We start from the raw sequence: 15,478 nt of genomic DNA, 5'->3' as shown, positions 1-15,478 counted from the left end.
AAAAAAACATTGACATTTATATTTGTGACCCAGTTTATAAATGAATTGTTAAAAGAAGAGAGGCTTAAATGATCATTTTCCGCGGGGTAAAAAATAATAGACTCAAAAACTCGAGCAATTGAAAAACCTTTAAGGAGTTTCATACAAATCCCTACCTCTAATCTAGGCCTGAACCCCTATTATGAAAATTGTTTTTGTAAAAAAAGCTGTTCATAATAAAAATATTAAAAAAATACCGAATAAACAATATTTATTTTAATCCACTACTGTCTCATTTTAAAGATCGTATCCATTGCACATTACGCTTCCCATCCTTAGAAGACAACAAGACTTGATTTATGAGTTCTATATGAAATATTTTGTAAACATTTTTTAAATAAAATAAGATAGAATTCATTCGTTAAGTATATCTTAGGGGTTCGAACCATCAATAGGGTCGCAGTGAGTCACATCTTGCTGGAGGGTGTGATTCTAATCAATGCTGCTAATGCCCAGTTGCATTCCACCGGCAACACTTTTGACTAGTCCAACTCGTTAGCGTCCACGTCGCAAACCCTGGGCAATGGGATCACACTCGTGACGCTGTGATCACCTCAGATAACAAAAGGATGAAAGGCGAGTTTCTGGCGCCTTCAAACCAAAACCAACCATTTAAGGGAAGGTAACCCCGACAGAAAAATCCACCAGAGATGGCAACGGGAAACCATTCTGGTCATCTTTTACCAGGAATTACTATGGCGAGTACATCCAACAAGCAGTTGTCCTGACCTTGGAGAAGCGCAAGACCGAGATGCTTTCGCTGTAGTGATCGCCAACGTCGGGGAGACCTGATAAGGCACCGGAAGAAGAAGAAGAAGTATACCTTGATTAAAAATCTTGTATATCTTTGAAACCTGTCGGTAGAAGAAAAAAAAAGCTGGTTCAAAACAAAGTTGTTTTTATTTATTTTATCAATGATTCAACTTCTAGATATCATAACAATTGATCAAAGAATCAAATTCAATGTTGCTAATGAAATAAACAAAATTATTAAAGGAATAGTTCCGAGATATTTTCAAAATAAACTAAAAAATAATGAGTTCTTTCATAACTATGCAACAAGAGGATCTAAAAATAGAAGACTTTAAAAGAAATCAAAAGCAATGTTCCAGAACTGCCTTATGTACAATTGAATACAATTATTTAAGGAAATGCCAGAAAGCATAAAAAATGAATTAAATGTAAATATATTTAAAATTAAATGTAAAAAGTATATATGTGAAAAATATTAGGTAATATAAGTATATTAGTAAATATAATTAATGAAAATGTACATATGAAACAGTGAGTATTATAAATGAGGATATTAAGTGTATAATAGTGATAAATAATGTAAGAATATGTATAGATGTAAATATTGTGTTGTAAATATAAATAAGACTATGTTAATCATAGAACTAAATAAAATAAATAATTATAATAATAAAAATAATTACAATTTTTGCGTTATATTTTTTTTAATGAAAACCGTTCATCAAATCATAAATATATACATGTAGTATAAGTTTATATTTGAGATTCTTATAGTATTTATTTTCTAGTTTCTTACTAAATCGATGGGTTAAATGGACCTCGGCTTTAGTCCGACTTTTATGCCATTATCGGAGTGAAGATTGACCGTCTTTTTCGAGACAACTGGAGGGATCTGGGTTTCGGCTGTCGCAACAACTTCAAACTTGGAAACGACATAAAATACTATGGACTTAACGACCATCAGAGCGAAGCGGGATCCTAAAATATGAAAAGAACGTAGTTATTTTTTTTATATTTTCTTTTATTTAGGAAACATACAGTACAGTTACAAAGTTACATATTTTACGCAATTAGACTTAACTCTGATGGACCAGTAAAGTTTCCATATTATAAAGCAATTATATGTAAGGTTAATTATGAAAGTATAAAGAAGAGAAGGAATAAGAAAAACATAAATGAAAGTTGTTTAAAAATTAAAATTTAAGTAAAAAAAAGATATTTTAAAATTTGTAGTTTGTAGTGAGTAGTGAGTATTTACAAATGGAAATAATATAAAAAATGAAGAAAATTTGTAAGAGAAATTAAAAATTAAGAATAGAAAAAAAGAATGAAAAACATGCTCAGATGTAAAAATGAAATAAAGTAGTAATAACATTTTTAAAAAAATAAAAAAAAGGAAAAACATAAATATACACAAACATATTTTAAGGGATTCAAAGAAACGATGAGAAGAATCTTTAAGTGATAAGACAATAAATTTAAGTCAATTTAAAAAACATCTTCAAAATTAATGACACATTATAGTAAGGGCAGCAATATATTAATTAATATATAAGTAATGAAAAGTAGTTTAAAAGTATAAAAACATGCCAATGCAGCAGAGAAAAAAGAAAAAATATTATATTGATCATTGTTACAACTCGCCACCCTGTATTGTTTATACCATGCGGTGGTTGAGTCAATCATATCATATGGATTGAGTTGTTATGGGGCTTACATTCAAAACGTATACAAATAGGATAAAAAATGTACAAATTAGATTCCTAAAAATGTTAGCAAGTAAAACCAACATGATTACTTTTTAAAATGACTACGAAGATCTCTTCCCGACGTGTAAAGTTTCGACGGTACAGAAAATTATATACTATCGCCTGGTAACAGAGGACTTCGTGGATTTCTACAAAACGCCGATATCACATAAGCATGAAACGCGCCAAAAAGTGAAAGGAAACTTTATAGAAAAAAATGCTCTAAATGCGTATGGAGAAACGACCAGGGCGTATATACACCCACGCATAGTAAATAGGCTCCCGGACAAAATAAAGAATAGTGATATAAATAAAAATAAAGTAAAATTTGTTTTAAAAATCTTTTTATTAAATTCTAAGTTTAGTGAGTAAAAAAAAAGGGAAACCAAACAATTTAAAACAGTGTTAAAAAAATGTTTGTTTATAATTTTCATATATTTCGGTATCAAAAAGACTTGATTTACTTGTATTTTATTTATTCAAACTTTTATTTTATCGATATATTTAAGATTTAAAAAAATTTTATGTTAAAAATATGTTACCAAAATATGTAAAGAGAGAAATCTGTAAAAAAAAAGATACTTTTACTAGGCAAACGTGAAAAAAAAGAATTAAATAATCATTTAGTAATTAAGTAAATTAATACCGATTAATATTACACTTGGGATTATTAATAGAAAACCGGGTAAAAAACTCGACCACCCTGGCAATATTAACAAAATGACCACCTTATTTTATTTTACAATCTGACAAATAATAAAATGATCGTTTTTTTTTTTTTTTAATAAATATTTACGTTCTTATGATTTACCCAAATATTTCATTTTGACGGCCATATTCAACGAGTTGTAAATAACTCACTATTAGAAAATGGGAATCAAATTGGGGAAGAGTGGTATTCAAACCACGGACCTTTGGTCCGTGAGTCCGAGACACTAGCCGCAGGACCACAACCAGATTTTAATAATATTTGTCAATTCGCTTCTTACACATGAAATATGATCCTACCGTATTCCCTTTTAATTCCGGCAGTATGTTGACACTTGCAAACGACACAACAGGCATAGTTGAATTTAAATCGGCAGTTGCGTACTAAATGACGTCTATAGAGTACCTAACGGCCAAAACGTAAAACTATTCATTTGTGAGTAGTTTAGTCGGATTCAGTTCGGTGCGCGTGTGCGATTTCTGGACTTTTTAAATTTTATCAATACTAACCAACACAGTTCCTCGGACCAATGCCAAAAGGCAAATATGCATTCATATCAATGCTGCTTTTGTTTTCATCTGAAAATCTCTCCGGATCAAATCGTTCCGGGTTGGGATAGTATTTGGGATCATGATGTATGGCGTATATGGGGAACCAAATTGCATCTCCGCGAGAAATCTGAAAACAATATAAGTCGACATATAACTAAATCGTAAGATTTATTTTTTAGTAAGTTTTTAACCCTTCGCCCAAACGATCAGTCCTGCCCTACGCGTATTTAGTTGTTCTTTAACCACCAGCCGGGTTTCGAGGTGAGCTTGACATTTTATTCGAAACCAAAATGCTTGATTGTGTCGTGAAAGCGTTTAAAAACCGTTTGGATAAACTTAAAAAAGTTGGTGTAACTTTTCATTGGTAAGTAGGTACCTAAGTAGGTACTTGTTTTTTTTAAATTTATATCCCTACAGAGATGAGGTAGATTTTTTTTCAAATTCAGGATTATGGATATTCGAGCGTTTACAGGGCTTATGACCTGTCATTGGCTGGGTTAAGTGGCCACTTTAAGTACTACAACATTCCCCATTCCGCTTATTAGCAAATATCCACACCGGTAACATTTTTGATTTTTGTATTTATGTTATGAATTTGAGAAACCATCCACAAGCGAGTTGGAGGGCCATCTAAGTATTGATATTGAATTTAAGTATTTTAATTAAGCAGATTACTTTATTTTATGTAGTTAAGACTCTTCCGAGTTAAATTAAGTACTAGTAATCGCCTGCAGATGACTCTGCAATTTATTTTTACTTATATTTGACCAGATCTTATTACACAACATTATTTTTGGTACGTGTACTTGTACAAATCTGGATTTTCTCCCAACACAATTTTTTTAGTTTTTTTTACATTATTATTATTATAATTATTTAATTTTTTTATTGTTTTTGATATATTTTTTTCCGTGAAATAATCAGTATATGTTAAAAACAACGTTTTTTATTTTATTTTATTAAAATGAATAACTACAAAGTTAGTTCTTAAAATATAAAATTTATGATCATTTTAATTTCGAACATTATTGCGAACTTTAGCAATACCCAAAACACTTAATTAGGTTGACTTGACCAAACTTTATTAATTTTCCAAACAGTTTTATGCATCATTTGATGTGTGGCATTTATTTGAAGCAAAGTGTTGTCTCATTGAAAAAAAACTCAATTTATCGACACACTAGGGAGTAGAGAAATTAAAAATACCACCCCTGGATATTCTGTTCCATGTCTCCGAAGAGGTTTTCGGGAGCAGGATTCTCCTACTACTCCAACAAGAGCCTTTCTTATGTTTTTTTTTAATAATACATATACCTTCAATTTAAGTATATAAGGAACACATTAATAATTAAGAAATAAATTGAAATGGAAAAAATACATGTAAACTGGGTATTTTTTTTATTTTTTAATAATTTTTTTATTATTAATAAAACATATACTGCAAAAAATACATATTTTACTCCCAGGATTTATTAGAAACTCATTCGGGACCGTACATAAGAAAAAACATTTTTTTGACAATACATAATATCATACAAATTAATACATCCGAAATAAAAAGAAAACATTATTGTACAAGAAACATAAAACACCATAAACTATATTAATAATTATCAATATCTAAAAGATTGAAAAAATATTTTTTAATTGCGACACTTCTGGATTTTTTATTAAGTTTTTCATGTCTTAGCTCATCAGGCAGTTTATTATATTCGGAATGGCCAATATTTTCCAAGGACTTACTGCCAAACTTTGTTGAGCGAAACTTGAAGATTCCTTGAATAACGCGTATTGTAATTATGAATATTATGACCAAATGTGTGTTTTAAATTTGAGTGAACAGAAAAGTTGATGATATTTAAAATAGTATTGGTTATGTCATGCAGTGGTAGTGGTATTGATAGTTAAGTACTGTACAATTTATTTCATGATTTGACTGAAGAAACTAGTCAGCGTACATTTATCTGAAAAGTATGTCAAACATAAATAAATACGAATAAATATACCGTGTATTGAATATCACTGCCATCAGTTGAGGGTGGAAGGGTATAAGGCTTAGTACACATCCGGTCGATGATCACCAACGGGGGCCACATTCTTAATGATTCTACAAAATATTAATTTGTTGTAATTATTTATTTATTATATGTATTGTGGAGGTCATCACCATCAAGCCGTAAAGTTGGCAGGGCCGAACACCGTTCTAGCTCGCAACGCGTAACCCAGCGAAAGTATATGCGCATTTAATCTGAGCATTTCGTGTCGCCCGTCCACCAGCTCCTCGCCAGTGTTCGCTATTGTAAATTCCTTCTGTACAACATTGTAAGGATGTAACTCGTGTGTATCTACTCAATAAATAACTTCAATTCTAATCCACCTTTCTCATTTAACCTCAAATCAATTCAAGCGCACCCATCCATACAGTATATACGGCCTGAGCTAATTAAAAAAGTTATAAGATGAAGCATATGTACATGAAAATAAATAAAAATAACTAAAGCACGCGCTTTTATCCCTATATTTTTTTTCGCATATTGCTATAATACTTGTACAACATAGTTACGTATTATCGACTCCTCTAACATGTGCAGTAGGTTTAAAGACTCTCGCATACCAACGCGACATCCCCTCAGCTACCCGCGCTTACCCCATGCCCCGCAAGACCGCTAAATTTGTCACCCCCCCTTAATTTAGGCCTTTATAAGGCAGATTCCGAGCTCCAGAAGTCAGAGTAATCCGGATCGTCTTCTAACTTTGCTTTACCTATCTAATAATACAAAAATGGCAAATTTGTCACACTCAAAATATTGTTGAGCTGTTTATATTATCACTAGAAAACAAATAAAATGTACTCACCTGAAACTACCATGTCCAAGTATTTAAGCTTCGGCAAATCAGTAAAGCTGACTTTTCCCTGATTAGCGGAGTTGAAGTCATCAATTTCGTCTTGCAATTTTTTTTGTACGTCAGGGTTTCGTGCCAACTCGTAAATAAGCCAAGACAAGATTGTGGATGTCGTCTCATACCCACCAAGGAAGAATAAAAATGCTTGGGCTGTCAATTCATCGTCAGTCCAAACTGAAATAAAAGAAATGCTAGCTTTAAAATCAATTAGGAATCATTATTTTGCTTCGAGAGAAAAGCTTTGGCTGTCGATTTGTCGTCGGGCGTCTGCTTTGCGTCGCGTCAGTCCAAACTAAAATAAAAAAGCACGCCGCATTTAAAAATAAGTAATAAATTGGTTTATACAAGTTTTCACATTAGAAGGTGTACGATTTGAACTGCCCGTCACTTTTTGTCTGTCGAATTTAGAAACATCATATTTGACAAACGACAATTAGAGGCATGAGATATTAATAATGAATCGATACACAGCGCCCTACAGTCACCAACTAAATGCTGACGTAACTCGAAGTTAATTCTTATTTTTCGAATAAAACCATCTTTACTGATGATGCATATTTTCACTTCAATGGATTCGTTTATAAGCAGAACTACCGAATTTGGGCAGCTGAAAATCCAAGAGAGATAGTCGATAAACCTAAGTATCAACAAATGCACCAGTTTGGTCATTGACATATATACACCTGACATGTGTTCCATTCAACAAGGTTCCGAAGTTTATCTAGTATTTAGTGGGAACTAGTGTTTTTCCTTGTATACTCTAAAAATATAAAGATACACACTATTTGCTCTGTTGTAGGTCCTGTCGGATATACAGATCTGGTGGCTTCCAAAATGAATATCAAGGCTTTTAAAAAGTTTTGTAATCGTTTTGGCGAAGTGATCATGTCCAATCAATTTGATCTCAGCCAGTGAAGAATTCACTTTCCTTTTTTCTCAATCCGATGAAGTTCATAATATGTACATCTGGATTACTTTCAATGATGCTAAGGTTACCAGATTACAGACAGCTCCTTCGGGCAGCTTTTCTCGTTTGGCATCGAGAAATTTTTCCGCGTATGTGGGCTCCGCTTAGGAGACTTATGTCCACAAATGCGGTGTGCGGTTTGTGGTGGGCATGCTGTGTACGCAAAGCAAATGTAAAGCAGTGCGAAAGGGCATGACGTACATCTTTGAATTTAGAGTAATCATCATCATAAACAGTTAGTCCTTTATTCTATCCCCTATACTTTATACCTTTATCTCTACTATGTGTTTTGCACGGCAATGTTCGATAATTTTTAGAATACGTAATCACAATGTGAAGCGAGTTTGGTGCTGTTTTCGGGTTGGCCGAGTAATTAGTTGAATGAACATTGTTACGTGAAGTGCGCTAGGAAATGGGGAGTGGGACAAATATAGACAGACTAAATATTGTTGGGAGTTGATCCGAATAGATGGTGTAATGCCGGAGAAGCCAAGTAGGTCCTTTGAGCGATATTGTGTTCCGTACACAATTTCCATGTTTTATTAGGTTTAAGGTGGTTCAATTTTATAACTAACATTGAACTCCGAGAACGGACGCAGCAGCCTCCTTTAACGAGCGTCTTGAGCATGCGGTGGTGGAGCTGGCTTGGACACGTACTGCGCATGCCCCAGGAGAACCTAAACCCAAGTTGTCTCTTCTTTAAACCGTCTTCTTTGAATGCCGTCGATGACGATCTTTCGACTTTATTCGGTGGAATTAAGGGGCGCTGGATTGACCTGGGAAGAGGCGAAAATGCTGGCCGGCGATCGGGTCTCCTGGAGGCAAATGATGATGTCCACATGCTCCACTTAGAGCGGATGTGGAAAAGAAGAAGAAGCATCTAAGATGGGATTCAGATTGGGATTCGCACCGGTTCGCACCGGTTCGCTAGAACCGATAGTACAGTTTTCAGAGTTTGCCGAACCGGTCTATAACTCTTTGTTGTCACACAATATTCCGATTGAGATCATGTGTCGTAAAATTATTTGAACCTCACGAAGCGAAAAAATCATTATAAAGAAGAAAAAAAATAGAGGAAAAATTCAGTTAAGTGATTGCAGTTAGTAAAAAAAATATAGTGAGAGATGTACGCTTCAAAACATGTACAGGTAAATAATGTTTTCCTTTCCATAACTTGCCAGATCCCTCACGGGCCAGAATGAGAAAGAAAAATGTAATATGTACATAAAGAAATGCAATAAAAAATTTAGTGCCCTTTTCATAGCTCATAGAGGTTAAGAAAAGGAGTTGCTCTGTACAACTCTGTACCATTATTATTAATTAACTTTTAAATCTGTTTATGTGCAGAATACAAAACAAATAAATAAATAAAAAAAAACCTTTTAATTTTTTTTGGGTGGGGAAAGGAGTAGGAGAGGGCGGACCGGTTCTTGAAGTTTTTGAATCCCATCACTGCCTAAAACGTAATACTAATTTTGTATCAGATGATCAAGATCCGTTGCATTTGATGTAGAAATGCCGAGCCCTATGCTCTTTCGTGTGCGAACAAAAATATATAAAAAGGCGATTAGGTCTAATGAAATAACAAAAATAAATGACTCAACAAAAAAGTAAGATTCCCACCTCTTTTAACAGTTCTTTTTCCGATTGCCGACTCTTCAACTGTCGCAAATTCAACTTGAGAAGAGGTGTTATTCATAGATTCTTCATACTGCAAGGATCCTTTTTTAGCTTCCATCAAAAGGTGGATCATGTCATGTCTTACAATGCCGTTTTTTTCCCTGCGATTCATTGTCCCTTGCACGATATCAGTAAAAAAAGCCTTCATAGTTGGATTGACAACTGGAATGTCTAAAAACTACAAGAAGTTATAAATTTATGTATAAAGTAACCGTTTCAAATACTTGGGAGTTCATTGGGTTATAAAATGATGATGGCATGCACAAACGTCTCATAATCCACCCAGGAAGTGCTGGAACAACCTTCAACACGATGAGTACTATATGAAACTCAGTCAAACCTTAATACTTAAAATTTATGTAAACCCTTTAAATATGTAATAACTGGAACTCAGTAAATTTAGTAGCTAATGACTTTATAAATAAATTGAAATTAAGGTTTGACAAAAATATACTATCTTTAAATAAGGAAAAGACAAAAATCATCCCATTTTTTATTATTAAAACAAATTTAGATTCAGTAGCAAAAATAATTATTCACCAAAGCAATTGTAACAAAACTAACTGCGACCTCACATGTTCAGTACTTGATATAACAGATAAAATTAAATATCTTGGAGTATACATAGACCAAAACTTAAAATGGAAAGACCATATCATCAGTGAACATCATGTATGAATCGGGTTGTGGTCCTGTGGCTAGTGTCTCGGACTCACGGACCAAAGGTCTGTGTTTCGAATTCCACTTTACCCCAACTTGATTCCCATTTTCTAATAGTGAGTTATTTACAACTCGTTGAAAATGGCCCTTAAAAATTAAATATTTGGGTAAATCATAAGAACGCAAATATTTCTTTTTTTAAAAAAAAAAAAAAAAACTAGTTAAACGAATTAGAAAATGTATATACATATTTATTAGATTAAGGAATATTTTAAAAATCAACCATTTAAAAACAGCTTATTACTCAATTGTACAATCTTTGTTACAATATGGTATTGTAGGATGGGGTGGTGCATATGCCAATATATTAAACTCTCTTAAAATAGTACAGAGATTAATTATTAAAGTAATTTCAAAGAAACCCTCAACATTACGGAAGGTCTAGATAAAATATTTAAGATTCATACATTAGACACTATTTATAAAAATAATTCTTTTATTCAAATATACAAAAAAAGAAAAAATAAAAGAATGTGAAATGAATAAGTCACTCAGATACCAACATAATATTTAAATTCCTAAATTCCATACAAGTCATGGTCAAAATAGCTTTGTTTTCAAAGGTGTAAAAAATTATAATTATCTTCCCAATGAACTAAAAACTATTAAAAATAATATGACAAAAAATAAATTTAAAGTTAATCTAAAGAAATTTTTTGAACTCGCGTAAAAACAACATTAAATTTTTATTAGGATGAATGTATTATTGTTTTATGTTTTTTCTTTATATATCCTTTGTTTCTATTTTTCTTTTCATATACTCGTATTTAAAATTATATAAACTCTTATAAATAAACAACTAAAACAGTGTAAGTCACTCTCCAAGCACAAGAGTTGGTCTCTTTTTTTGGAGAGTTGTAATAACATTTACTAGATGTGTAAAAGTAGAAATGTTTAGAATTTTACAAAAACATCTACTTTTTTATGAAATTTATGAATAAAAAAAAATTTAAAAAAAGGTACCACCGATAACTTGTTTTTATAATTGATTAGTTCGTAGTTATTTAAAATTTTGATGTGTAGTCTGGTCATCACATAACATAACTCACGTTAATTTAAACGCCCTACCCATACGTACGTGATACGGTTGCGATATTAATTCCCGTACGCAACAAGCCATATTTCTTATGTCCAGGTTTTAAAAAGTATACCCGCAACCACAAAACTACGCATACGAATACATTATACGGCAAACTTAATATTTCGTCTCATTTTTCGGTCAGTCGAAGTTAACGGATGTGTTCGTGTTTTGTTTGTATGAGGAAGGAATCGTTAAAAAGTCATAATTCACAAGCCTCTTCACATTTAGCAGTTCACCTCGAAAGTGTAATGGAAAAATGGCCCAAAAAAAGGTGTTGGTGTTTATTTTTGACACAAGAGGGTATATTGTGACGCGTTTTGTCTTAATAGGATATTTTTAAACTAAATTAATTAAATATACCCATTATACCCTAATTGATCTTACATTACTTTACTTACCTTGGCTTATAAAGAAATCCTCAATCACTAAACCGCAATTATTTTTAGTATATGAGGAAACTGTGAAAATTCCTAACAAGACAAAACGCGTCACAATATAAAGTAGAATTAAAATCCAATAAGCGTTTTATTTTGGATACATTACCAAACTTAATATGAAATTTTTCTTATTTAATGCATATACAATTAATACCAAAAAGTTTCATTAATTTTTAAATCAATTCATTTTTCTACATTTTTATTTTTTGCTTTTATAAAAATTAAAATAACGTTCTCTTACTTGGGTATCCCGTGCAGAACGAAATGCTTAACTCTGTTTTTAAACATGCCCTAATTTAATAAAAAAAATATTTAAAAATTTATGCTCTAAAAAATTAAAAATAAAAACGTTGAGTATTTGGTCTGATCCACTTCTCAATCCATGTGCAACCCACCTCCATTACCTACTTCTTGAAAGCACTTTTATACTGACAGTTTTTAAAAATTGTCCTAAATAACAATGGAAATAGCGCTTTAATCGAGAATTGGAATAAGAATTACCCTCTTTGACCCAAAGTTTTGTTAATTTAAGAATGTTTTTGCAGCATCAGGGGGAAACGTCTAGTTATTAATTAATTGTATAATTGTCAGAAAATCAAAAATACCTTCATAAATCTGGGAAAGAATCCGTACATGAATACTTTGAATAATTTTGCTCCACCAAAGTCACAGGCTTCCTTCACATTATTAAAAAAATTGTTTTTTTCATCGGATATGGATTCAATGTTTAAACCAAATGCTGTGCTCGCTATTACGTCATTTGTGTAGTGGGAAAATATGGTCTTAGCATCTACATGGATAACGTCTGAAACATAGGAAACCGAAACTAAAAATGGATATTGAACTATTTTCTCCTATTTAACACTTTACCGGCCGAACACGTAGAATTTACCTTGTGCCCGGCCCATTTTTGTAAAATTTCATGCTTTGTGAAGGGTTACTTAAAAGTGACATCATTATAAAAATGCTTTGTTGAATCAATTAAAACTTTTCATATTTATTTGATTCAACTTAATGAGTCATTTTGTATGATAGTTTCGCCAACATTGGCCTTTATAAAGAGCCACATTGTTCGCACGTATACAGGTTCTTACCCCTTTTTCGTGCTTTGTATCCCGGAGCCGTGTAAATACTTAATAGCACACAATGCAAATAATTGGAACCAGGAATCAATAAACACAATTATATATTACGATATTTGAGTTTGTCCAAACGTTTGTAGACAAAAGACTGGATTTTACCCCCTCGGGAGTCATTAAGATTAACAAATTACAACAGGGATGGAGAATACCCTAAATAAAGGAATATGGTCCAGGCATTTACAGGGCTTATGACCTGTATTTGTCTGGTTTAAGTGGCCACTTTACACCCTGTGTAACATTCACCATTTTGCCTATGTTTGAACATCTATATTTCTTCAATTCTTCCATTCCACGAGTATATATCGTGTTTTGAAAAAAAACGATAAAACTTTCATATTTATTTGTGCATAGGATACTGACATTGGTTTGCAAGAAATGAACAAACCTTTGTAGTTCGGATCCTCGGTCTTTTTTTCCAAATACTTGATTACATTTTCAGAGCATTCTTGAACAAATAAAAACATATTTTTGATCTTCGAGCTTGTGAACGCCGGACTCAATGTTGCTCTCATGTCTCGCCATTTTTCTCCTGAAATAAAATATTCGCATCAAATTAAACAAGTTTGCCTATTTTGAAATAAAATTTTAATGCCAAGGTGGATTTAATTTGATATCAAGCTAGATCGAGAAATAATGTTGTTATTTATTTATTTTCAGTTCACAAACAGTAAAATACAATTTATAAAATAAAAAATAATAACATTAAACATCTTTCACCAATTATATGTGAACACCAATAGTCACAAAAGAAAAATTAAAAATTGTATTTAGACCAAAATTTTGTTTTCATTATATGTTATTAAAGCAGTTTATTAGAATTTATATAAGATTCATTTTAATAAAATTTAATTTAAGATAGATGCAATTTATACAATCGAATATAATTTTATTAGGTTATAAATAAAGTCTCGTAGTAGTAATTAGTTTTTTTTAATGTATATCAATAAATTATAGTAATAATAGTCACAATAAAATAACATAAATTAAAAACAATGCGTACTCTTATTTAGTGTATCCGTTTTATTATTGTTGTACATGTTAGTTAGGGTGAGTATATATATTTAGGGTGTGTGAGGGTGTGTGTATATGTGTATGGGTGTGTGAGTATTGTGTGCATGCGAGAGTGTGTAGTGAATATAAGTGGCCTTATTGAACAATAATTATAAAAAAATCTCAATTTTTTTTCAAAAATCTCAATCAAGCCTAAGCATCTATAGGGCTTATGACCTGTCATTGGCTGATTTAAGTGGCCACTTTACACACTGTGTAACATTCACCATTCTGCCCATATTTTAACATCTATATTACTTCAACTCTTTCATCTGTGGATGTTAGTGAAGTTTAAGAGCTGAAACCTTTATTGAAATTAAAATATTTCACCTACATACTAGGCAACGCCTAAAAATCTTATTTTTTCAATTTCTATACTTCTTCATGGACCCGGTGGATTTATCAACAATATTTTGAGTTTGTTCAAATTTTCGTTGAAAAGGACTGGATTCAACTCCCTGGAGAGCTGTCAATATCAACATATTACAACAGAGATTAAGAACATTTTAGAAACAAGCTTGTGTAGCTTTGGAACCTATTTGAAATTTTAAATTAAGTTCTTTGCCGTTACCTTTCAATACAAATAACATATTCCCGAATATCGGATCAGCTTCTTCATCAATGAAGCTTCTATGGTCGTGAAAATGATCAAAATCTTTGACACCGACTTGTTTTATCAATTGTAGATCTTTAAACACTACCAGCAGTTTCGTTCCTTCAAATATCCCAAAATACCTGAAAACAATAATTAATTAATTGATCAACAGTAAAAATCAAAAATCGTATCATCACTGACAACGACAGCAAGATGGCGGCTTGATAGCAAATAGCGTCTATTGTAGTTCCGAAAACGCACATAATTATGTTCGGGATCGTATTTTTACAACAGACAAAACAAACAAACCATCACGCCGTTTCCCCGTAAGGGTAGAATGCCACATCACTTTATATTTATTTGTTTATTTCGACGGATTACGCCTTTGACAAAGTATTAAATAATACTGAAAAACAATTATAATGAAACAAAACACCTAAGCACAGTATAGAAAATATAGATACCTGAAATAAATTCAGCGGAAAATACGGAAATAATAAAGAAAAAATAAATAAGAAATTATAACATAGATATGCAGCAGATTAACAATAAGTGAAGGGTTTCAATATAAAATGTATTGAAGTAACAGAGGTGATGTATCATAGCATAAACAATAAAACAAGTGTAACACTTAGTATATTTTTATAATTTAGAAAAAAAGTCATTAAAAAGTATTGATTTTAATTTGTATAAACATAAATTAAATAAATCTAAGTTTCCATGTTTGTTTGCTAACATGTGGAACCGTGGAATAGGTGAGTATTTGGCATAGATTGAACTATGCAAATCAACAGCAAAATAAGTATTTTGTCTGGTCCCACGCTGTCTCACATAAAAATTCACAAAATTTTAAAGTTCGGGACTGTCAAGAACATTATTTAATATCTTAAAAAGAAGCGCTAAATCTGAAATTTCCCTTCTATCACTAATTCATATTAATTTTAACTGTTTCATTAAAGATTTATAGTTAAACTATTAAATATTTGCATACAGATCTCGCTTCCTCTACATTCATACACCTTCTCATGCATTCGCGCCGATTATTCCGACTTTTAACATGTCCATATTCAAGCATCTGTTGGATTTGGTCATTCCATGTCTT

The 15,478-nt window shown here is 31.9% G+C and overlaps 1 protein-coding gene across 1 annotated transcript in view; it reads right to left on the bottom strand.

Annotated features, from left to right (window-relative positions):
- Positions 1 to 235: 235 nt before the first annotated feature.
- LOC148277964 (uncharacterized) overlaps positions 236 to 15,478 on the bottom strand; it is an 84,160-nt gene continuing 68,917 nt past the window's right edge. The window contains exons 29-37 of the mRNA XM_088232108.1: positions 14,353 to 14,516; positions 13,117 to 13,260; positions 12,195 to 12,394; positions 9,295 to 9,529; positions 6,657 to 6,878; positions 5,807 to 5,907; positions 3,759 to 3,927; positions 1,589 to 1,770; positions 236 to 893 (exon numbers count right to left, since the gene is read on the bottom strand). Coding sequence (XP_088088234.1) covers positions 1,601 to 1,770; positions 3,759 to 3,927; positions 5,807 to 5,907; positions 6,657 to 6,878; positions 9,295 to 9,529; positions 12,195 to 12,394; positions 13,117 to 13,260; positions 14,353 to 14,516 — 1,405 coding nt within the window. The 3' untranslated portion in view covers positions 236 to 893; positions 1,589 to 1,600. The remainder of the gene's footprint in view (positions 894 to 1,588; positions 1,771 to 3,758; positions 3,928 to 5,806; positions 5,908 to 6,656; positions 6,879 to 9,294; positions 9,530 to 12,194; positions 12,395 to 13,116; positions 13,261 to 14,352; positions 14,517 to 15,478) is intronic.

Source organism: Micrasema longulum, unplaced genomic scaffold (assembly GCF_059751315.1).
Source record: "Micrasema longulum isolate JH-2025_06_02 unplaced genomic scaffold, ASM5975131v1 h1tg000948l, whole genome shotgun sequence".
NCBI classification, from domain to species: Eukaryota; Metazoa; Arthropoda; class Insecta; order Trichoptera; family Brachycentridae; genus Micrasema; species Micrasema longulum.
Note: the sequence above shows the minus strand (reverse complement) of the source record. Positions and strands in the feature narration are given on the sequence as shown.